The sequence below is a fragment of the Cottoperca gobio genome, chromosome 5 (assembly GCF_900634415.1).
Source record: "Cottoperca gobio chromosome 5, fCotGob3.1, whole genome shotgun sequence".
In the NCBI taxonomy this organism is placed as follows: Eukaryota; Metazoa; Chordata; class Actinopteri; order Perciformes; family Bovichtidae; genus Cottoperca; species Cottoperca gobio.
Window position 1 is genome coordinate 1,129,020 of NC_041359.1, and position 26,045 is coordinate 1,155,064.

General features: G+C 42.1%; 1 protein-coding gene across 9 annotated transcripts in view; it reads left to right on the forward strand.

The window, feature by feature from the left end:
- The window catches only part of cadpsa (Ca2+-dependent activator protein for secretion a), a 161,728-nt gene that overhangs the window by 29,548 nt on the left and 106,135 nt on the right, over positions 1 to 26,045 (forward strand). For 8 of the 9 annotated variants that reach the window (XM_029431327.1, XM_029431329.1, XM_029431328.1 and 5 more), the window contains exons 2-5: positions 658 to 771; positions 4,953 to 5,285; positions 21,276 to 21,356; positions 22,459 to 22,695. In XM_029431327.1, the coding sequence (XP_029287187.1) occupies positions 658 to 771; positions 4,953 to 5,285; positions 21,276 to 21,356; positions 22,459 to 22,695 (765 nt within the window). The remainder of the gene's footprint in view (positions 1 to 657; positions 772 to 4,952; positions 5,286 to 21,275; positions 21,357 to 22,458; positions 22,696 to 26,045) is intronic. The other variant, XM_029431333.1, reaches the window with a different exon arrangement.

A 26,045-nucleotide genomic window follows, 5' to 3' on the forward strand; every position in this document is an offset into this window, starting at 1 on the left:
TTGTCATCAGCTCCAGGTGAAAAGATGTGCAGATCTGTTTTATAAGCATACGAACGATTCCATCTAAAGCCATCTGTCTGTATCAGCTGGCATCAAAGTGTCACTCTAAACTATCCTTATGTATCACCAAAGTATTCAGCATAGAGCCTTTTTTTGCACTATTTAAAAAACCACCCTAAACACACAGTAACAACGAGAGCTGGATTAAAGGTCTCTGACTAGATGCTCTTCTGTCCCATTATCACATATTGAAAACATTTTAGACCATAACTTGTGTCGTATCCTGAGCACACAAATGTGTAATTTGTGATATTGGGCTATACAAATACATTTGATTTGATTTGAACTCCTGCCATTCGTACAGTTGAAGGCAAACAACTACTTCTCATGTTGCTCTTCCTCTTCCTCCATATTGCTCTCTTGTTTGTTTGTTTGGTGGCTTCAATCCATACCATCAAAGGTTGTGTGCTATCAGCCTAAGAAAACAGTTTGATGTTCATCAAGATGATTGGATTTTCCTAGAATACAAAAGGATCAATATTTACCACGAATAAAATAAAGAAATAAAGTAAGGGAATTTTACTTTTTAGGTTTTAATTGTGGTGTTCATAAATGATAATGTCCTCTCTGGCTCCTGTTTCCTACTGTCTCCTTCAGATCAGTAAGCTGCAGCTGCAAACAGTCAAAGAGCGTTTCCAGGCCTTCCTCAGCGGAGACACCCAGATCGTGGCGGATGAGGCCTTCATCAACGCTGTCCAGAGCTACTATGACGTGAGTCTGTATTATCTGTTACATTGATATTTCATTGTGTCACCAGTACACTATAATTAATAACAATTAATGTAGTTTTAGCCCTGGTATGAATCATGTTAATGGATATATATTCCCATACTGTATGTATTTTTTACTGCTGTTTTAGGCAAAACATTAACCTGGCCTTTATGTATGTGACCTCTGACCTCCTTGTAGAAAATAAAAAAATGAAGATAAACATTTATGAATAGGAAATGTCTGCAACCTTTATGTCATTTAAAATGTCTAAATGACCTTTTGCAAGCTGTAACTGTAAGTTCCGTTTGCAAGCCTCTTCTTGTTTAAAATGAATCTGTCCAAGTAGGAAAACTAATAACAGGGAGAAAAGTATCCAAACCTCAGTGGAGATAACTTGTCTTGGCTCTGATAAATGATGCAGAGCATGCACTGAGCTCCCCAGGGCAGTCTTAATAATATGCTCCCAAACGATCAGGATTCAGTGGGCCAGATCTACCAAGAATAGACGAGGGAAATAAAATGTGATGAAGGAAGAGCCAGCAGCTTCTTCTGTACTTCTCACTTCCTAACAGTCTGGATTCCACTGTTCATTTACAACTAGACATTTGACATATTTAGGCAACTCAAAGCACTTGGTTGAGGTTATGGAAAAATGGTGGTGTTGATTGAAAAACCTTTGTGACAAGATGTGTTTATAAACCCAAATCTTTCCTTAACCTTAACCAAATGTTTTTGTAGCCTAAACCTTACCACGTGTGGGAGTTGTAGATGTTATACTGAGGTCTGTCTATAAATGGGGTTTCTGTTATTTAGCCTACCCTCATTGATATCGATGTGTCACTATAGTGCAATACACTTCAACAGCCCCACAAACTACAACCCCCAAAATGATGATAAAGTTGAATAATTACCTCTCTAAAGGCCCTGTCACACATATCCATATGACAGAAACGTATGACGGCGCATAGGAAAAATTGTCAGAGTCCAAATATGTCCAACTTTTCATCGGATCGGATCAGAAAAGTGAACATATACAGATACGCATGTCTAACCTATTGATAGCGCATGACTTCCTAATACAAAATGTATCAGACGAATACCCAACGAATGCATTAGATATACAAAAATATGGCATATACAAAATATCGGCAACACGCTGGTGTACGTTTATATAAGGTAAGGCATAAGTAGTATTCGTTAAGAGCAGGTGGTGTTACGCTGGGGTGCGTTGTTGAACACTGATGTTTTGAGCATGTTCAAAATTACTGGACGTACCCGACGTGTGCTTCATAAGATATGCAGACGTTACGTGACGTTAGACATACGTGAATACGTACGTGAATATTTACCTACGTAAATACAGTATGTGAATACTTACCTACATAAATATAGTACGTAAATACCTACGTGAATACCTACGTGACTACGTTAGAGGTACGTTAGATATAGGCTACGTCGGCTCACGGTGAATCCTACAGCCAATTTATTGATAACGAGTGGATAACCTATTCCTACACTATGTTAAGATGATGCCTGACGACGGAGTAACTTATTAAACGTGTTTCTACAGTACAGCTAGCGTTCAACATTCTAGCCGTTCTCCAGCATCAGCATGACGTGAACCAAATGGCACTTTTCCAGCTCCATTGGCCAGGCGATCTGATACGTTTTGTATAAGTAAGTGATACGCTATCAATATGTTTCACATACGTATAATAATTTGTTATGTATACGTTATGTATACGTTATGTATACGTCAGCTACAACACCGTTGTAGAAAAGTTGGACATATTTGGACTCTGACAAATTATTTGCTACTTCATACACGCCGGCATGTTTCTGCCATACGGAACTGTGTGACAGGGCCGTATGTCTGGCATGTTCGGTGTATCGTCTGCGTCCTTCAAACGATCACAACTTACCCTTAATTTATATCAACCTATTGCCGATATTTCGTATGCGCCGGCATACGTTTCTGCCATACGGATATGTGTGACAGGGCCTTAAAGCACTTTCAACAAAAACTGAACATTATAACGTTCAAGGAGGATTTACTGCAGAACTGTTTTAGACGGCATTCATTTTAACTAGGTGTACCTAATAAACTGGTACCTGAGTGTATATGTCTACACAGTCATGTACAATACGTACTCTACACACAAAGCTTTGAGGGACAGGTGGGTGCCGTCACAGGCCACTGCTTTGCTGTGTCATCAGGGCTCAGCTCAGCTCCACCTACGATCCACCTTTTTGCCTATTTTTGGATTAGTGAGTCAGGCAGCGTCGTCACTGCGAAGATGGCGACGCCACAATGGGTATCTGTATGGTCCCTGTTAAATAAACTAACAGAATAAATACATATGTTTACTTAGTATATCCTCATACTTAGTATAACAGAATGTGAATTGTTACACTATTCATTCAACTCTTTAAAACTAAACTTTCGACAAATACTTTCCCATACAGTAGATACCGTCTACCACGGGGCACTGAGATTCATAACAAACCTCAAAACCCTGACGCACCACTACACCTTATATGCTCGTGTTGGATGGTCTTCCCTGACCACCCGTAGACTGAAACACTGGCACAACCTTATTTATAAAGCTATTCTGGGTGCTCTTCCACAAGACCTAAGGATCTACATTAGTAGGAAATGTAGTGGACCATATCGGCTTCGCTCCGAGGACTTGTTTCTTTTAACTGTCCCAAAAGACCGTACAGAACTTGGGAAAAGGGCTTTTAGTTACGCTAAACTGGCTCCCTGGAACCAGCTGCAGAATGAGCTGAAACTCAGAGAGCTGGTCTCTCTGAACAGACTTAAAGCAACTCTTAAAGACATTGAAGCAGACCGCTGTGTCTGTAAATGCTTTGATTAATGTTGTGATTGTGATTGTTTTTTTGTCTGTAACTGTGCTGCTGCCCATCTTGGCCAGGACTCTCTTGAAAAATAGATTTTTAATCTCAATGAGGCCTATCCTGGTAAAATAAAGGTTATAAATAAATAAATAAATAAAATCCACAAATGCTCAACAAGCCTGTTGTGAATGCACTTCATATACAGGCTTCCTCCAAGTTCTATGATGATGTTTTTAAACTCAACACAGTTCACAGATCATAATTATTTAATCACTACATGTGTTTTCTAAAAGCTTTGTTACAAAAGAAGACATTTGGAGGTTTGAGGGTGCTGTTGGACACTACAAGGGACGCTACAAGGGAGTGTATCTGTCGACTTAGTGGTGCACATTGCCTTATCAGTTAATGTGGCAGCACAAGTAAGCCAAATGAGAAAGGTGTGATATTTAACAGATGGCACAGGTTATCCCATTCAATTAAAACCCAAAACTCTCAGCTCGGCTTTAGCTAAAGGCTAAAACTGAAGCAGGCAGACCGAGAGAGGGAGAGAGATAGACAGGAATAGAAAGATAGAGGAAAACAAAGACAAAGGGTTACAAAGAGCAAGACAGTGTTGACAGCATGTGACAGGAATTGACCACCCATCAATCACAAGCTACAGTCTTTCAAGTATGAATCAGCTTTCACTCGATGCAGAAATCTTTGGTTTGTGAGAAATAGAAATAGAGGTTAGCACTTTTGACAAACAACGAAGAGAAAAAAAAATACAATATATATATATACAATAAAGAGAGATAGAAATGACGATGATATGCACAAATGCAAGCGCAGGGTACTGTACTGGTATGTATCACAAGAAATGGATGTAAAGTGCATCAGTGTTACTAAGTTACAAACAAGTGAAGTATGAATGGGAAATATGTATAAGTGTTTTAAGAGGTGCTTAGCACTGAAAGGAAGAGTGAGAGATAAGCAGCAGAGGAGGAACAACAGTAGAGTGAGATCTGATAGTAGCTGTTGTCAGTTCGAGAGCAGCAGTGCAGGCTGATGGCCATTGTGAGGATGGAACTCGTTCACTGGTGTAGCTTGGTGGCATCAGTCTGTTCCTAAATGTGTTGCTGTGTTCGTCCAGAAAGGCCTGACGTGGGTGAGAGGTATTCACCCATGATGCTTTAGCTTTAGCAGTATCCTTCTCTCAGAATCCACCCCCAAAACGGAGCCAGCCTTCCTGATGAGTTTGTTATATATAAAGTATACATAAATCAGAAATTGTTTGGTAAAAAAAACTCCAACAAATCTGTCAATTACCAAATTGATTGCAGGTCTTCCTGAAAAGTGATCGTGTGTCCCGGATGGTGCAGAGCGGCGGCTGCTCGGCCAGCGACTCTCGGGAGGTTTTTAAGAAGCATATAGAGAAGCGGGTGCGCAGCCTGCCTGAGATCGACGGCCTGAGCAAAGAGACAGTGCTGAGCTCTTGGATTGCCAAGTTTGACACCATTTACCGAGGTGAAGAGGACCTTAGGAAGCATCAGCAGAGACTGACGGCCAGCGCCGCCTCCGAACTCATCCTCAGCAAGGACCAACTGTACGAGATGTTCCAGCAGATTCTGGGCATCAAGAAGTTTGAGCACCAGCTGCTCTACAACGCCTGCCAGGTTAGTTCTCAACTGTATGTAACTTTGGATACATACGTGGAATAGGCATGTGACACATAGTTTGTCCTAACCAATCAGCTGTGGCTTATGTATCCATCCAGTGGGTGTTACTTTCAGTTCTTGTAGAAACTGTGGTGGTGGATGGTACGTGCACTGAACGTTTGTCCATCAAAGAAATATGCTGATATAAGAGTTATTTCTGCAAGTTGACTAACAGCAGTAAGTCTCTGGCACAGGCAGATGACATTCCCTTTCTTAATCCCTCCTTCAAAGCTCAGGTTGGCTTGGTGGTCAGTTTACTCAACATCAGACCATTGCAATCAATACAAAAATCAAATCGTGGACAGTGATCCAGAGGAGTAGAACCAGGCTGCTCCAATCCGATCATTTCTATCTTCTTGAGATGGAAAAGGTTATCCTCACTGACAGTTACTTAGATCACTGTAACTTTGTGATAGGTTCATTAGAGGTAGCCAAACCTTGCCTTGTAAGTCTTGAGCGCTTTCATTTTTAATTGAGAGAAACAATCCGATCATGAAGGCTCCTGACAGCTATATCTGCTGTTTTTTTAGCAAAAAAACAGACATTTTTATTTGATACAATTTCTTCATGTGCAGAATAAAATTCAATCAGAAGTAGATGTGGAGGCTCTTTCAGGGTTTGTAGCAAACTGACTGCACAGTCTCAGTCTGAGCATGGGGGAGGAACAATAAGACAGACTTCTATACGATCCACTATCTAAGTGCCAGGTATTGCAATGGAAAATGTGCTGCTTGAAGGAAAATGTGTTATTAATATATGCAGATCGCAATGATAATAACAGGGCAGAGAGCTGGGCTGTAAAAGCAGATTGATGTGGTAATAGTGTGTCCTGGTGTTGGCAGCTAGAGGCCAGCCTACAGGCACTCATCCAGTCTAATGTCAGAGCTCAGTCCATCACACAAAGAGATTCAGTATTTTTAAGCTTCGACCAGCAGCCTTTTAGATGTCTCTGTTGGTTGGTCCACAAACATGTCCCTGCCCTTTGGCAGCCACAGTTTTCAATTTGAAATTTGGCATTGAGGTCAAGTGTGTGGGTGTGGAGGTTTTTTGTTTGTGTTCATGCCAATTGGCAAAAAGGAGGTGTGGCAGTGAGAGTGACCTATAACAAAAAGGTACATAACTTCTAAACGGATTCACGTACCATGGCCAAACTTGTGAACCGTTTGTCATAGATCCTTTGAGGAGTCATCATTGCACTCAGCAGAGGTTCTTCTTCAGTGGTGTGGTCAGTCATGCCCCATAAACTTAAGCCACACATGAAACGTTTCTCAGACACTTGTGGGAGGCATCATTGCACTCGGCAGAGAGTTCCTTTTTCATTGAAGTAGTACGTGTGTGTGTGTGTGTGTGTGTGTGTGTGTGTGTGTGTGTGTGTGTGTGTGTGTGTGTGTGTGTGTGTGTGTGTGTGTGTGTGTGTGTGTGAATGCAAACATGTGTGAATGCTTGCGCATACGTGGTGGCAGCTATTACAAATTCTCGCTTGTTGTATTGTTCAAGCGCTTTAGTGTGAACCAAGATCTTTACAAAAAGGACCTGAAACGCACACGTCGTTTTAAGGCATTAACAATATTTTCAAAATCAATCAGTTTAATATGCAGACTTGGCCACAGGAAGTTTAATAGAAAGCTAAATGGAAAAGTGAATGATACACTCAAAATATAAAAGGTTTCAATAAGAGCAAATTATTATTTTCTCACATTTAATGTATTGATGAACTAATTATTACATAATTAAATTCCCATCACTAATTCCAAAGTGATTTTTAATTGATTTTCTTTGACAACAGTGCGAAAATCCAACGTTTTTAAAAACACATTATGGAATTGGGCAGAAAGAGGCAGTAAATCCTCACATTTGAGAAGCTGGGACCAGCTATTGGTTTGGGATGTTTAATGGTTCATAGATTATTATTATCATATACATGACACCATAACTTTGAGCCTCAAAGCAATACATATAGAAAAACTGATATTACACAGTTTTAACATTCAAGTTTGTTGTATAATTAATGTGACACAACAAACTGTGAAATGTATGTAGTTATAAACGGAAAAGCTTGTGGGAGGAAAAGAATCCCAGCAAGAAGATTCAAGGCTAAAATAAATGCTTTCCCTTTAGGACTACAAACTGAACTCTAACTCCTAGAATCCCCAGCTTTTCTTATAGTGTTTGTTGTTGCTATCTACACACTTCATTTGGATTTGGTCAGAAGGCATTTAATATTTCTAAAAATAAGACAAAGACAAAGTGGTTGGCAGCCAAAGAGATGTGTTACAAAAGATAGCTTTTCTAAAGTAGCAAGAAATCATATGAATAATAAGAAAACATTGACTGCTGAAAAACTGCAGATTTCTTCAGATTAAAAAAGAAAAACTCCATAGTTTAAATTACTAACTACTAATACTACTAGAAAGCCTTAAAATAAAACATAAATGCAAATGCTCAATAATAAACATATAGTTCAATTTATACTTCATTCAAAACACACAAAAAGTATTTTCTAGACATTAGTGAGTGAGTGACTGTTCAGAGAAGGCAGGGCTCATAAATAATGATTAACCAAATAATACACCACCAACCACTTTTGTTTTTATTTGCACATTAATTAAGTCATATTACATCATTTGTGGGTTGTGAGGTTTTTTCAACTTTTTAAGTTTAAGTTGAAGCATCTCCCAACGCCATCTTTGGGTACCAAAATGCAAAGTTGGCAAGTGTGGTTTAATGTCAATGGTGCGTAGTTCACTGTAGGTGTGTGTGGGAGCGTGACCCCATGACCCTGATCGTTCCCTAACAAGCATCAACGTTTATTTTTAACCTTGAAAATAGTAGTAGACAAAACAACCTATTAGCATATTAGCGTTTTCTTGAGCTTCTTCTTGATGGATCTGTTGACCATCAAGCTCAGTAGCTGTTATGATTTCATTTATAGCACCTGAGGAGTTCTTGGATGAGAGCTCTGGAAACAATTAGAAAGTAGACCTTGAGTTAGGATTATTTGCTCGTCTATTTCCAAGGGCAATAATGAGATTTGATTCGAAGTCCTAAAGTGATATGAGGAAAATCATAGTCGCTACTGAGCTCAACAACACATAAATCGCTTTCTAAATTAGTAATATGAGTATTTTAAGTAAGTACAGTAGCATTTTTGATAGAATCTTGTGGTACATCCAACAGGTGCTATTTTCTGCTTTCTCAATGTGTGTCCTAAATATATCCTATAAAGCTCTTTCCATGTCAGACTGAGGCACACAATGAAAGTGTTTTTTCTTTCCCCCTCTTGTCATGGATAATTGCCATGTCTGGAGTGACCACTCTGAAATAATGAGCAGTAAACTGAGAAATGTGTTGCTGTCCTTTGCAATACAGCTCTGAATGGAGACATGGGGGAAGGGATAAATGTAGGTATTTTTTTAATTTTTGCCGATGGCGAAAATGCCGATGTCTTCTATTTTCATTCTTAGGTCCTGATACGTATGGTTGTGTGGAAGTTCTTCTCTCTCGATCCATCCAACAGTTAAGCATTGTTCTTATTAGCCACAGGAGCCGGATCTTAGAATAAATGAAAGGAGGCAGGCTATTATTTCAAAATGTTGTATCTTTCAACATATTTTAGTAAGACGTCTAATCTGCACTTATTTGCACATTGTTGTTGCTGCTATATCCTTAAATACATAGTTTATAGATGGTATATCAAAAGTGCACTTAATCAAGCAGATCTCTTTATGCATGCTTATATCTTTCACTTTTCCAGTGTAAAAGCACTACATACTAAACACGTCCTTAGAATTACTAAGTCTGGAGTTGGAACACAACTAATAAACCTTCTTATTGTGAAACATCTGCAGGAAGTGTGAAGTTTAATTAACAACATTACATTAGATTAGATGTCATTTAGACTCACAGTAAACTAACTACAGTGACAGTCCTACTCGAGCACCTCGGGGCTAAGTGCCTTGCTCAGGGTGGCAGCCCTGCTATTGAAATCATAACTTTCAAGTGTTCTATTTGGAAGCCAGACCACTAGTCCACTAGACCACTAGACCACTAGACCACTATAACACTATAACACTAGACCACTATAACACTAGACCACTAGACCACTAGACCATCAGCAGGGAAACAGTAGTTCTGTTAAAAAGAGCAGCATTGGAGACTCTTCGTCATGACATGTTATAATGTTGAACTGATTGTTGAACTTTGACAATGTATTGATTGAATTAACCATGTGACCATGTGCCATGTACACTATTTCCCTGTATACCCCGTGTTCCCCCAGACTTTGATTAGGATGGACCTTCATTGACAGCCTGCATATAAGTGTGACCCATTTGAACCACAACCTAAGCTAAAATAATTCCGCTCAAACTTAACTAAAGTACAGATTTATATTCATAGTACTGTTTTGCAGGTTTTATTAGTGATGTGTCGTGTCGAGGCATCGAAGCGTGTGTCGAGTAATCACGGAAGATTTTTGTGAGGCGCGTATCGAGGCTTGTGTCGATGACGTATGTGATGAAGCCTCGTGGGTTTGGCGTGCGATTGGAAATATAAGGGGGAGCGAACCGCAATTGAGCCCCCTCATAATACACTTTATATAACTGCAAATTAGTGGGTTGTTGTTGTTGTAGTATGCATTGTTGCTGTTGAGTTGTTGGTATTGCGTTTGTATTGGATCATTATGGAGCCAGCCAACTAGTGAAACAATTGTTATGCACGCCAGCATCATCTTCCTTGTGAGCAAGTAAAGATACCAAATTTAAATCTGTTGAAAAGATAATGTACATCCAACGTGTACATTACACATGGCGTAGCTCGTAGAGCAGGCGACCCACATTCAAATGCTTGCCGCAGCGGCCCGGGGTTCGAAACAGACCTTCTGCTATTTGCTGCATGTCATTCCCCTTCTCTCTGTCCAATCTTAAACGGCATTATCATTTAAGGCGTAAAAAGCCCACATTGTTTTCCAATGCAACAGTGCTTTGGAAAACAATGGGCTACAGTAGTTGTGTGTATCCTCCACCACAGAAGGGAGGGGGTCCAGCCAGCAGTAGCTGTCCTTCTTTCAGAGGTCCGGATATGGTGATGGCAAATGACCAGACTGTCAAAACTTGAAACAGGTAGTCCCCCCGCCCTCAGCACTCGCTCACAGCAACATCACAACATCAGCTCCCCCAGCTGCTTCAAACACACATGGAGTGTGTCAAAATAAATGCTTGTTAGGCTTTTGTAATTAAAGTGACACAACTAAATATTTTTTGTTCAAATATTGCACAAATGAAATGACAAACATCACCAATAATTAAGTGTTTCTGCATAACAACAGCACAGGGGAGCTATCACTGCACTTCTTTCTGGTTATTACAGTCAAATCAAACACAAAATAAGATATTCATTCATTTTCATTATATATTAATTTAACTAACAAAGACTAAACCTCAGGTATTAAATGAAGATGGAGTAACTGTATCTTCCCCAGCATGTCCCTGCAGAAAAAAAGAATGAGAGAGGGAGAGAGGATATACAAAGAGGCAGGGAGTGTGAAATAGAAAGAGAGGAGGATGAGAGAGTTGAACTATTTAAACAGAGGTGGTGATTAGAAGGAGGCAGACAGGAAGGGAGGCCCAGGCATTACAACAAACAAAAACATTTCCACCAAATGAGCCCTTTCCAGTTATCAGTGCTGCAGCTAAATAGTGGCTTCTTGCTGTAGGAGCTTCACTATGTGGCTAATAACTGCCAATTATAACCCAACAGTACCAAGCAACACGTGGATAACTAATCTCACACGAGGCATATGGTTACTTTATAACAGTTCATTGGGAGTGGATCTGGCAATGATTTTTGAGACTTCAGTTCAAAAGGAAATCATTAGACAGCATGAAAAGCCCTCTGATAGCACTGACAGATGGCTTGCTGAATTAAAAGATAATATGACACAAGTAACTTCTGTACAAACATTTTTTACTAACACATGCACGTCATTTGAACAGGCTCTAAATCTAAACCCACAGCATATGAGGTAATCCTGTAATCTACATTGTGATTTTGGAAATCCCTCCTCTTAATGAGATGTTGAAACATCCTTTCACACAAGCATATGTCTTTCTTGACTCGACGTGTGTGTAACCTGGAGATAACCCTGGCTGGAACCAGCTAAGCACAGAAGCAGGTTATGGCGGCTGGAATAGGATTTGTCCCCTACTGTCATCTTTTGCCGCCTGTGGCTCTGGTGTCTTGTATGCTTTTGAAGAAGAGCCAGACAGAAAGCTCTTCCTCCCACCTTGTTTCAAAGCAACATGTTGCTGCCCTCATTAGTGCACAATGAGCCAGATGCTTAACGTCTCTATACAATACAGACATGCAGATATGGCTTATCATAGTGTACGTCTACTTTCCTAAAGGTAGAAGCATCAAAATCTCCACATCTTAATTAATTTTTTGTATTATCTTTTTCCAGTTATTCAGCTCTGCATCGCTTAAATTCCAACCAAAGGAGAAAAAGATGTATTGCAAATTTCTGACATTATGGCTAATTAAAATATGATCACGTGCATGTTTTTATGCTGTAAACCCACTACTGCAGACCTCGACATGAAGAGAACATTGCAGAGTGGTGCTCAGAGAACAACCTCCAGCTCAATGCCAGCAAAACCAAAGAGATGATTGTGGATTTTTGCAAAATGGGGGCAAATACAGACCCCGGTGTACATCAGAGGATCTTGGAGTTGGAGCAAGTGCCTGGGAATCAGCATTTAAAAAAACTTGAAATTGTCATCACACATCTCCAACCTGGTTAAGAAAGATTAGATATGGCTATATTTTTTTAAAGAAATAAAGGAAGAGTTTTTAAAATAGAAAGCATTCTGACTCGAGACATTACAAACTGGCATGTTTAGTGCCCAGGACAGGAGGGCTCTGCAGTGGGTGATTAAAATGGCAAAGAACATCATTGGTCCAAGAGCATCAGTGATATCTGTGGAGTGAGGTTCCTGTGAAGGTCGGGAAGGGAGGTGCCATGCAATAAAGGCCCTGTGTTGGGGTGACACCTCAGCTCTTTTTGTTCTTTCTCCATTGTCCTCATGTGGAGTGGAGGCCTGTAACTGTCACGCAGTGGAAGAGGTGAGGACCCAAAAGCAGAATGCAGGACGAGGGTTTAACAAAAAGCGAGCTTTATTAAAATAAAGCCGAATCTACAATACACAAACCAATCAGGGGTAGAGCAGGACACGACGTAACATCAATGAAAAATGATCCAACAAGGCACACTGGGGCAGACAGGGATATATACACAGACACCAAACGAGGGAACAGGACACAGCTGGGGGGAGAAACGGGGCAAACAAGGCCAGAAAACAAAACTGGAAGGGGAAGTCCGTGCAGGAAGTCGGGGGAGGCCAGCGAGACAGGGCTGGAGGCCGGTGAAGCGGGCAGGACTGCCCTGGAGGCGGACAGGGCGGCCGGAGCCACTCTGGAGGCAGCCACGGTCACTCTGGAGGCCGGGCCGGAGGTGGGCGAAGTTGCTCTGTAGGCTGGCGGAGAGGCCGGGCTGCAGGCTGGCGAAGACGCTCTGGAGGCCGGCGGGGCGGCCAGGCTGGATGCGGGCGGAGTGGCTCGGGGGCCCAGCGGAGAGGCCGGGCGGAGCCGCTCAGGAGGCCGGGAGAAGTAGCTCTGGAGGCCGGCCTGGAGGCGGGTGAAGTCGCTCTGGAGGCTGGCGGAGCCACTCTGGAGGCCGGTGGAGAGGCCGGGCTGGATGCGGGTGGAGTCGCTCTTGAGGCTGGTGGAGAGGCCGGGCTGGGACTGGGGTCACGAGAAGCGAGGAGAGCGCAGGGACTAGGGTCACGAGAGGCGAGGAGAGTGCAGGGACCTCAAGAGGCGAGGGGAGCTCTGGGAATGGGGTCTCAAGAGGCAGCAGGGGGACAGCCGGGGTCTCGAAAGCAGGCAGGGGAACAGCCGGGGTCTCGGGAGGCGAAGGGAGCACAGGGGCTGAGGTCTCGAGAGTCGAGGGGAGCACAGGGGATGTCCGGCAGCGGGAGTCCGCGGAGGTCCGGTAGCAGGAACGGGAGTCTGCGGAGGTCCGGCAGCGGGAACGGGGGTCTGCAAAGGTCCGGAAGCGGAAACGGGGGTCTGCGGAGGTCCAGCAGCAAGAACAGGGTTCTGCGGATGTCGGGCAGCGGGAGTCCGCGGAGGTCCGGTAGCAGGTACGGGATTCTGCGGAGGTCCAGAAGCAGGAACGGGGATCTGCGGAGGTCCGGCAGCAAGAACGGGGTTCTGCAGAGGTCCAGCAGCGGGAACAGGAGTCCGCGGAGGTCCGGCAACGAGAACGGGAGTCCGCTGAGGTCAGGCAGCAAGAACAGAGGTCTGTTGAGATCCGGCAGCAAGAACGGGGTTCTGCGGATGTCCAGCAGCGGGAGTCCGCGGAGGTCTGGTAGCAGGAATGGGAGTCTGCGGAGGTCCAGAAGCAGAAACGGGGGTCTGCGGAGGTCCGGCAGCGAGAACGGGGGTCTGCGGATGTCCGGCAGCGGGAGTCCGCAGAGGTCCGGTAGCAGGAACGGGAGTCTGCGGAGGTCCAGAACCAGGAACGGGGATCTCCGGAGGTCCGGCAGCAAGAACGGGGTTCTGCGGAGGTCCAGCAGCGGGAACAGGAGTCCGCGGAGGTCCGGCAGCGAGAACGGGAGTCCGCTGAGGTCAGGCAGCAAGAACAGAGGTCTGCGGAGGTCCGGCAGCAAGAAAGGGGTTCTGCGGATGTCCAGCAGGCCAGGGTAAATAGACACAGGAGGAACACATTACCAATCAGGAAAGGAGGGAAAACACACAGACAGGAAGTACAAGTAGACATGACACAAGGGGAGTGAACATTTAAAAATAAAACAGGAAATTAAAGTGCAACCAGACTGTGACAGGTAGAATGACACAATTGCTTTGTCTACTAGAGGAAGAAGAAGCAGGTACTGCAACGGCCAAGGTCTGTTCAAAAGCTCAACTTTTGCACCTCAGCCAAGTACATACATGTGTATAAAACAGCTGAATAGATGCATACATCTGTTTTTATCATCAGACTGAGACCTGTAACTGGTTTGTGATTAATCCTAAATTCTGACAGCTGCTGAAAGTTATTCTGTCAATTGTGCTGTTTTCTGTGTGTGGTGTGATAAACAACCTACATAAACATAAACAGTATATAGTATAGTGTTTATGAGCGTAGCTACACTGCTTCTGGACATTGTCATGTAAATACATTTGTTTAATTCAGCTCAGGAAATAGATTAACACTAACAATAACAGATCAAATGACCATACATGTGCCTGTATGTCATGTTGGTTGTACCGTTTGTTCAAACAGGCCAGTGAACGTCCGAGAGCAGCAGATAAGATGATTGTTTTCTAACAACTGCACACATCATATAAGGAGCAGTGGGGTCAAAAAGCGAGGCACATCTCTTTTGATGAATGTGCCATTGGCAGTAATGATGGCCGGAACCGAGAGACAAATTGAATTGCAGGCCAACGCAGCGGATATGTAGTGAGAGAAGAACAGAGTGGGTGCTCTTTCCTTTTATCAGATGGGTTTCAGCCATTAGAGCTGCGGTGGAGTCAGCAGACACTGAAAGCATCTAACTGGTCACAAAAGACTGGAGACAACACAGGAGCATGATGAGTGGTGACCTCCTGACTTTTCATCCAGCACCATCATCAGGTTGGTTGGTCACTTGCTTTTAAAGCCAAAGAAAATGTGACCTCAACTTTTATGTTGACATGTTTATAAAGGCCGGAATATCACAACTCAAATACATGAGATGGATTCACCATTCAGGAAACAAACTGTTCCCTAATTTCTGTTTTATTTCATTATCATTTAATATCTTTCCGAATTTTGTCAGCCCCTAGGAAGTACGTACAAATGTGACAACAAAGTATGTAAAACATGTACTTGTCGGCAGGCAGTTTCTACTTTATTTTTTTCTAAGGTAGGTTAACAAATCTGTCCAACAAAAAAGTATCGAAACCACAACTGCACTGTGAGACAGCTGTCCTGAGGGGGGGACAGGAGTCTGTGAACCTTTGCTTAATTACATTTAGAGTCAAGATGCAGTATCAAAGGCTGTGCCCTTTAGTCTGCATTTTTTCAACGGCATTTCCCATTTGTCTGAGTGAGCCTGCCAGTATCTGCAGTTTTCCACAGCTTTTTCCACTTTCTACCTTATACTTAAGTTTTCTTTTCTCATTCTGTCTGTCTGTGTTAATTATCTCACAGCTTGCTGTTCATGAAAGCTAATTAAGCTGTAGGACATGTACTGTGGTTGATAATCCAGCACAAGCGCACAGTGTTGCTGTGAAACACTTGAATTACCTGAGCAAACGCTCTGATAAAAACCTGCAACTGTGCTTCATCCAACACTTGTTGCTGTCCTGGTCAGGTGGAGACTGAGAACATTTTGAAGTACATCTCAAGGGTTAAGTATGTGTGTGTGTGTGTGTGTGTGTGTGTGTGTGTGTGTGTGTGTGTGTGTGTGTGTGTGTGTGTGTGTGTGTGTGTGTGTGTGTGTGTGTGTGTGTGTGAGAGAGATACAATGTGTACTGATGACATATACCTCAAATTCTCATTTGTGAAACACTGGCTGTACACACGTGAGCGCTGGACACACACATACACATGCAAACACTCCCCAGTGCCCTTTATTCTCTTGTATGTGGTGTCCATGGCAACTGTACACAGCGGCTACCGCTCCCCCCCTCCTTCATCCCTTGCCATGCCAACACTTGTGCCCTTATCAGAATTAAGGGCGAGTGATTGCTTTTCATTAATGGTTGGGCCAGGTATGGTATCATCTGCCCAACATAACGTAAGTAGTCAACAAACTATCTATGTATACTTAAAGTCGCTAGATTTACCTTTTATATTTGTGGGTTTAGATGTAATTCCACAAGAAGCTCTCACACAGTTCACATAAAATACATGACAGAAATGTAGTAGTGATATTCTAAATTAGAATTCAGTATCAATATCAGACCATTTAATAAATATGTAGATGTGTTTTCTGTGTCATCAGTTTAGTTTAGTGTAGTTTCACATTAATGAAGATACACAATACATACAGTACAAAAGGAACAAAGCAGTAATCACAGTGCAGGAGAGAAGGAAGCCTGAACGGCTTATTCAGAGTCCTCCCCTACTGAAACAAATAAAAAAGGACATTATTACTCATTATAGACAAAACACAACAAACAAAAGAATACGCACAAACAAAGAACCCATAGCACAGATTACAGACACAGCTACTGTGTGCGATACATGCAATTTCATGCATTGCATTTCTCAACTAATTGGATACAGTCAGTGACAGCTCAGGTTTAATTTTGATTGAACTCATATTTGACACATGTCATTGCACATATGAATATCAACAGCATAGTTATTTATGTCAACCATAAGGAGTTAGAGCCCTGTGGGATTTGGATTAATCCAATCTGTCATATAGAGGGAAGGATTACACACACACACACACACACACACACACACACACACACACACACACACACACACACACACACACACACACACACACACACACTTGTTTTGGCTACCACACAAACACTATTCCAGCCAATCAGCAGCAGGGGGCGTTCAGCTCAGCTCAGTTTTTATATATAAAGATAAACAGCTCCTAACACTAACTATCTTTGTCTGATGAGGATTGCAGATGCTGCTTTATCCAACGCCTGTTCTAAATGTGTATATTTATACAATTTTTTTAAAAACTAAAAAAACAATTTATTATTATTATTATCCCTAATAGCCATAGCTCTCAGCAGATATGTCACCCTTCCCCTTAACTCTACGGAGTGTATATAGCATCTTTCACTTATTTTTTTTAAAGCCCATACACTCCAGTCTCATCAAACTCATTTCCAGCAGCAACAGCTGGCAGCTTTCGATAAACCCACTATCCACTCAGAGGCAAACAGGCAGACAACGCTAGAGAGGAGCTGGTGAACATAGTGGAGCATACAGCAGCCGAAGAGCTGGATACAGGAGAGAAAACCAGAGCTAAAGGAAGAAATATTGAACTTACATGGTGGCTGAGAAACAAAAACAAAGGAATACTAATTTAGCTCTGTGTCGGGATGTAATCACAGCCACCTGTTTACTCACATGTTTGACAGATTAACTTCACAAGCTGATAATATGTTGAAGTTGTGTTTACAGATGGGGTGCATATGTTGGTCCGTCATACATGTAGGTTTCGTGAAGTTTGTTCCTTTCTGTATGCATGTTTTATATGATCAATACAACTGCAATTACCAAAAAGAGAGTGAAGCAGTTCAAGCCTTTCAGTACACAACATGATGCAGCATCAGGACAGCTCACACAGGAGACTTGATGTATCAGTGGCTGCTATTCAGGATTAATACATTACTTTGTACATATCTTTTTCATTCAAAGCTAAATCAACAGCAAAGGATACAAAAACACAAACACTGTTACTGTTGAGCAATACACTGTACAGGCAGACAGGGAGGGATGAGGTATTGCAAAAGAAAAGGGATCCAGGTAGCATGTGGACAGGCATCATTTGAGAATAGAAGAGGATGGAGAGCAGCTTGGAGGAGTTGTTATTCATTGGGTGAAGAGGCCAGGTGCAAAGGCTGTACAGAGAGACTGAAGGAGGGAGGCAGACAGACCCTGGACTGTAACATATGCAGGGACCAAAGGTTGACTTAATATAGTCAAACAGAGGAACATTTTGTGTGTGTGTGTGTGTGTGTGTGTGTGTGTGTTGTGTGCGTGTGTGTGTGCGTGTGTGTGTGCGTGTGTTGTGTGTGTGTGTGTGTGTGTGTGTGTGTGCGTGCGTGTGTGTGTGTGTGTGTTGTGTGTGTGTGTGTGTTTGTAAGTGTGTGTGTGTGTGTGTGTGTCAGAAGACAGACAGAAGTAGTTGTGTGAAGACAACAAAAGATAACAAAAGAAAGCTTCAGAGAGGAATTTAAACCCTACTTTCACATGTCCAGAATATTAAATATATCACTAATGCTAATGTTTGGTTTGCTTTAAACCCTAACGCCACTTGTCTAGGTTTTGGAAAAGTATTTATTTGTAGAGTAGTGTTATAACACCTAATAAATTTAGACTCTACCGATTCCTGCTGCAAAATGCTCCCCAAGCGTTGCACTATGCAGAAGTTGCCCCGCAAGGTCAATGACAGCAACACATATTCACATGTGCGAAGATGAAAGTTGGTATTTTTCCTTGAAAAAGATTAAAAGCAAGATTAAATTGATGAATTGATTATCCAAATAAAATTATATAAAATAATATTCTGTCGATAGACTAATCGATGAATCGTTGCATCTCTATTTTCAACTCTTCGTCCAACAACATTGTTTCTAGAGGCAGCAGGCCGCTGCTGAGAAGAAGCCGTGCTAAAGCAGTGCACACCTTCTGCTCAGCCCCACACAGCTGCTGAACATCGGGGAGCTTTTAGCAGCTTAAGAGACAGATCTTTTTCTAAGAGCCTAAAGGAGAGTGAATATTAGACTTTCACCAGGTGGACACATCATGCTGTTGACTTTCCACAGCACACACACAGCACACACAGACACACACACACACTCACACTACCCTTAGCCTGTTCCAGCTCCCTCCTAGGGGGGAGAGCGCCTGATGAATTACACATGGTTATCAGATTGATTGCTGCTCTCTCGCTGTATGCTCTCTGTAAGCAGCAGGGCTTCTTTCGGCAGCAATAATATCCCCCAGAGAGCATTCTTCACTGTGATTATGTAATAAGCGAGCTTGTTGGACACACACAAATCTAAATAAATTTACGCTGCGCTACACAAGATTTTTTTTTTGTGACATTAACACTACTAAACATACAATTATTTGAAATATTCACATGGCCACTAAATCCCTCCTGTCCTTAGAAATACATTTTATTATAAAAAACAACATTTTATTGTGTATTCTATAAATGTTGTATATCTGTCTAACTCCGCCTGTGCTTACCTGAGCAGGTGCTGAGCTCTATTTTCTATATTTTCATTTTTATATGCAACCTTGTTGTCATGGACCCCAGACTCTTTTAAGCACAACAAATAAAACAGAAATCAATGCTCCAGCACTACTAGTGACTACAAACACGACCGACTACCTTTTAAACACAAACAAACATGTTAATCTTTAAGCTTTTAGGAGCAAATTTAGAACATAAAACAAATGAAAAATGTGCAGGTATATTTGGCATATGTTTTAAAAATATGTTGACAATGACATTTGTGAGCGCTGTGCAGATTATTTAATAACAAATGTTGGCTAGCCCAATTAATTTTATTTAGCTCATGGAAAATATGTTAATAAATAACAAAAGGTGGCAAAAAAAATGTTTACTTACATATCTTTACATATATCCTGTTATGACTATTATAGATTACATGTGAAATCTTTTTCAATGCACTGAAGGCAGTGACAGCAGCTGGATGTGTGATTGTGATGGTGGAGTTTCCTCTTAGTTTTCTGTTCTGTTCTTTTCTTTTTCTTACTCTCATTCAATTTCTTTGATTTCTTCAACTGCAACTCATTGTTATCAGGTTGTCCCAAAAAGTCGCTTAAGACTCTTCAGTTGATCCAAAATGCAGCGGCACGTGTATTGACAAGAACAAGGAAACGGGATCATATTACTCCTGTATTAGCTGCTCTGCACTGGCTCCCGGTAAAATACAGAATAGAATTCAAAATCCTTCTCCTGACTTACAAATCAATTAAAGGTCAGGCTCCAGCATATCTTAAAGATCTCATAGTACCTTATAAACGAACTAGAGCATTACGCTCCCAGACTGCAGGGTTACTTGTGGTTCCTAGAGTCTCTAAGAGTACAATGGGAGCCAGAGCCTTCAGCTATCAAGCTCCTCTCCAGTGGAACCAGCTTCCAGTTTGTGTTCGGGAGGCAGACACACTCTCCACATTTAAGAGTAGGCTAAAGACTTTCCTTTTTGATAAAGCTTATAGTTAGGGCTGGCTCAGGTTTGCCCTGGATCAGCCCCTAGTTATGCTGCTATAGGCTTAGACTGCCGGGGGACACCTCCCTGCTCTCTTCCTTCTCTTCCTCTCTCCTCCCCTCCCTCTCTCTTCTTCTCCCTCTCTATCTGTATGCATTTATGTAAATGTATGTTACTAACTCACCATCCGGGGTATCATCCCCGGAGTGTCTGTCTCTCATGTGGCAGGTTGCCACTGATAAAGTTTACGTCAGGATCATGAATCGTGACAGCGCCTGCTGACCTGGTCCTGCTGGACACCGGGAAGCCTTATTGACATTTTCCTGGATTCATCCAAACTTTCTATTTCTTTTTTTTCTAACACAACATAATTTCTGTCAAATGTTGTATTTGTACTATGTTGTTTATCCTGTACACACGACATCTATTGCACGTCTGTCCGTCCTGGGAGGGGGATCCCTCCTCAGTTGCTCTCCCTGAGGTTTCTTCCATTTTTTCCCCTTTAATTTTGGGGTTTCTTTTAGGAAGTTTTTCCTTGTGCGATGCGAGGGTCTAAGGACAGAGGATGTTGTAACCTGTACAGTCTGTAAAGCACACTGAGACAAATGTATAATTTGTGATATTGGGCTATACAAATAAATTTGATTTGATTTGATTTGATTTATTTTGAAGAACATTTTGGAAGTAATTACACTTTGGTTTTGGTAAAGTCTATAAGTCAGAGATGAAAGTGTGTAAAGTGTAAAGACATATTTCTCAAGCAACAAGGTTGATACAGTACAGCGACTTTACCTCCCTCAGATGTCATCATCACCTTACTTTAACTCCAGTTGTTCCTGTTGTTATAGTTTTTTTTGCCATTATTGTTATTATATTAAAGAGTATTATTTAAGAACATATATTGTTGTGGTTGGGCATGTAAAGTACACTGTGTATCTGTGTGTGTTTCCCCAGCTTGACAACCCTGATGAGCAGGCAGCTCAGATCAGAAGAGAGCTGGATGGACGGCTGCAAATGGCAGACCAGATAGCTCGGGTAAGGGCAGACGTAACCAACTATATGCAAGAATACTGATTACTGAATATCAAGCAGAATATTCAGGTTAAAGATTGGGTAGAGTAAACTACATTTTACTACTGAAAAACCCAGACCACTGTTGCTGTCGTGGAAAAAGTCTTCCCTCCGGGCCAGAGGTGAAGTCTGGAACTCACTTTAACACTTTAAATCTAATAAACTACAGAAGTTCTGGTGGTCTTACAAGTTATAACAGATTCAAAAGAAATTCACTGGAGAAGAGCAAAGTCAGATACCAAAGAGTTTATTTGTCTAAAAGTACAGATCAAAACTCTGAGGACACATCGGCTGAGTTCTGAGACTTAATGATCTGTACTCCCTTCTTATACTTCAGTTCACATTCTACGACGAGGATGAGGCTAAAAGGTCGTCCATTTCACGCCGTCTTGTTCTCCTTGTTTCCTCTTCATTCTTTGAATTATCACCTGAGTCAAACTAAAATTCCCTGACATAAAGCCATGGGGTCATGGGGTCATGGGGGTCGTAAGCATAGTTTAGGTCAGTCGTGCCCTTTCCACAGGCGCATGTCGCTCCTTATCTCCTCCTAGAGATGCTAAGGGTCTCATGAATCAGTTTATCTTATGGCTTAACTTGGGAGGCCTTCTTTTCACTCTTCCAAGCGCAGCGCTGTTATTCTGGCCTTCATCCAGCTGTGACACATTTTTATCATATATGTTAGATACAAAGTACTTGCTAAATGAAAGAAGCTCGCAGCTCCAAAGTCGCTAAATCTAGTGAAGAAGTCGACAACACTGACAGCCCGTCCCTTCAGGCCTCCCTCCAAAGCCACGGCACCAAAATGATCAAAATGAACAAAAACAAAAATCAGATATGTAACAACACTGGCTATTTCTTGTCAGAGCATTTGATTTATTGATTGCTGTCGGGATATAAAGAGTATATCAACAAATAGAACACTCTCAATTGTATAAGTGTCGAGAGTTCAGAAACATCAGTACAGATTGTAATGTTGCAACATGCTGTTCTTTACAACATGTGCTATTTCCCTTGTTGTGGACATTCATGCTCATTAATTCATTGTCTGCCTTCCTGTTTTGGTCAGCATGGTGGAAGGTTTCCCAGGTTTGCATCCAGGGAGATGGAGGCCATGTTCATTGAGGAGCTGCGATCCTCAGTCAACCTGCTGATGGCCAACCTGGAGAGCATGCCGGTGTCCAAGGGAGGAGAGTTCAAGCTGCAGAAGTTGAAACGAGGTCACAACGCCTCCATCATGGACATGGGCCAGGAGGACGAGAACACGCTGTCCAAATCTGACGTGGTGCTGTCGTTCACCCTGGAGGTTTGTGGACATATTAATGATGATGAGCTACTTATTGTAGATTATTGCTTTTTGGTTTTCTGTGCCTTTAATGCTAGTACAGTTTAAGATCAGGAAAGGAGGAGAGAGGGGATGACATGCAGTATATGGGTCGCCCGCTCTACCAGGAGACCCTAACCCTGGTCTACTTTAATTGCATAAATTAAACAGTGTGATATTTGTGAGAGAGATAGTTGACATTAACAATCATTATAGGTCAGGGGTGTCAAACTCAAATACACAGTGGGCCAAAATAAAACAATCGATACAAGTCTCGGGCCGGAATGGTTCAATGTTTATTGCAAAACTTATTGAAATGAACTTATTGCACTTATTGAAACTGGAACTAACAAAGCTTATTGCCTATAAAACCAACATTAAATATTAAATAAATGAAAAATCAGTTGCATACATTTCTTATAGCTCTATCTGTAGCTTCTCCAGAGTCATTTCTAATGAAAACATTTTTCCACAGGCCAACAACAGCCAAAAAATGATTTCCTTCAAAGAAAAACCAAACATGCCCTGTGGTAGCAAGAAAAAACTGCAAATAAAAGGAAGCTCAGTTTGCTGCTCTGTGATGCACACTAGTCTAAGCCAGATACCTGGCATCTCATCTTGGATGCAAGTTCATCAATGTTTGGGGTCAGGCTCTGAGCTGAGGAAATCCTCAAGATTGAGTGAAGGTGTTCATCAGTAAGACAGTCCTGTGTGATGTTTTGTTTATTTTCATCAAAGAGAACAGTTGTTCACACAGGTATGTGCTGCTAAACATAGAGAGCATTTGGGCAGCTTGGGTACGCAGCTGGGGCATTGTGTCCGGGATGAAACGTGGAAACTGTGCAGCGCCCACAGAGTCATACGTTGCCTTGAGTGAGTCGCTACATTGAAGTTCAATCGGCTCCATTTGTATGTTGGTTGGTGCGCTTTCCACGTCAGCTGCAAATGGGTTACTGAGCAGTTCAAACCTGCGGTTTTGGGCTTCAAAGTCGGCAAATCGCCGTGTGAAGTTGCCACCAAGTATGGTGAGTTTTTCAGCAAACTGTGCACTTGGGAACACGGCGGTAGAGACCTGCTCTTTCATAGTTTTGCAGCACGGAAAATGGCTCAACTGTTCTTGCAGCATTTGCGTTTCCCACAGGCGTAGCTTGGTTTTAAAAGCCCTCACTGCAGCGTACATGTCTGTGATCACACGGCCCCACCCCTGAAGCTGCAGGTTGAGCGCATTGAAATGGCTCGTGATGTCACACAGAAACGCCACTTCACACAGAAACCTTTGATCCCGGAGCTCTGTGTCTTTCCCTTTACTTTCCATGAACTGACAGATTTCGTCACGCAACTCGAAACGTCTTTTCAGTACTTTCCCTTAGCCATCGCACCTCTGTGTGATAGGGCAAGTCACCATATTCTGAACCCAACTCCTCCAGAAAAGGTGGCGGTGATTTAAACCTTTGGCTCTTATGAAGTTGACTGCTCGTGTTATGGTGCCCATTACATGTTCCATTTTCAAGGCTTTGCAACACAACGCTTCTTGGTGTATGATGCAGTGATAAGTTGTCAGGTCACCTGCGCTGTTTTCCTCCCGCATTTTCTCCCGAATCCTGCCCACCAATCCACTCTTTTGACCGCACATCGCGGGCGCTCCATCTGTTGTCAGTCCCACAAGTTTATCCCAAGGCAGCCTCATATCATTTACACATCTGGATACCTCTTCAAATAGATATTTTCCCGTAGTTGTGCCATGCATTGATCTTAATCCAAAAAGTTCCTCTGTTACGCATAGATTTGAGTCCACTCCATGGATGAAAATGGACAGCTGGGCAGTATCAGAAGTGTTGCTGCTCTCATCCACAGCAATGGAGTATGCGTTGAATTATTTTCCTTTTCCTACCAGCTGTTGTTGTAGATTGGTGGCAAGCTCACGTACACGATCAGCAACGGTGTTTCTGCTCAGGCTCACATTTGAAAACACTTGCCTTTTATCTGGGAACACGACGTCACAAACTTTTATCATGCAGTTTTTAATAAATTCTCCCTCGGTAAAAGGCCGGCCTGATTTAGCTACCTCTGCTGCCACAATATAACTAGCTTTTACAACAGCCTCACTTTGTGATTTGGCTTTTGTGAACATAGCCTGCTGTGACACCAGACGTCTTTTCAACTCTTCTACATTCTGGAGCCTCTGTTTCATGTCCAGATGCTTGTACCTGTCATGGTGTTTCCTTTCATAGTGTCGTCTTATATTATCTTCTTTGATTAAAGCCACACCGTCTCCGCACACAAGACAGACGGTTTTCCCTTTACATCCGCGAACATATACTCTGCCTCCCACCTGCCTTGGAAACCCCTGTTTTCACCTTTCGTTTAGCCATTTTCTGGGTAGAGGGATAGCTGAAAGTTGACGGCTGCTGATGAAAGAGTGGGAGTGGCAAGGGCTCGCGCTTTCAGGCCCTTGATTAACGCGCCAACGCAGTGGCAGTGCATTGTGGGATTTGTAGTATTAGTGGTGCGTGCAATATACCGGCGGGCCAGTTCTAATATTAATTAGATATTATCCTGCAGGCCAAAGATAATTCCTTGAGTTTGACATATGTGTATATAGGCACTGGCAGTTTGGATGAGGGTTCATCCTCTGAGGAGAATAAAGTCTACTTATATATATTTATTATATTATTATATATATTTTCCGTCACCAAAGAAATTCTAATTTGATTAATCTGTTTCCGCTGCATTGTAACACATTCATCATTTCCTATATTTGAACTCACATAAGAATGTTCAATATAATTCTTATTAGCATATCCCTGACTATGACCATGTCAGGGATGTACTTTTACTGCCTAGTCAGGGACATTCTAAACATTACTTCATTAAACATTTCAGAAAACCTCTTAAAGATATTTTGAATCACACTTCATACATGAGGATATTATGAATATGTTACCAAATAGTTTGACTGTACATTACTTAACATCACCTCAACATGTATTGAAATCCATTGTGCTTATCAACAAACCTTTTATGGAAATTAAATGAGGACTTCTTTGATGACGTCACATATCAACAACACTTGTTTGATCTATGAAATGATTGCTGTCATGCAAGTCTTTCTGTAGAAGCACGAATAGACGAGCATCAAAATCCCCTGAAATGCTGTTGTGCAGGAGGACAGGACAGGATTGGTAAATTGCACACAAGTTCTATAAAGAAATGACGTCCATGTCTCCATAGTTTTGTGCACACTGCTGTTGTTCACCTTGGTTGTAGTAAAGTGGGTAAATCTGTACTGTTAAATACTCAGCAGTATCAAGCTGTCCCCAGCAGCTCACTCT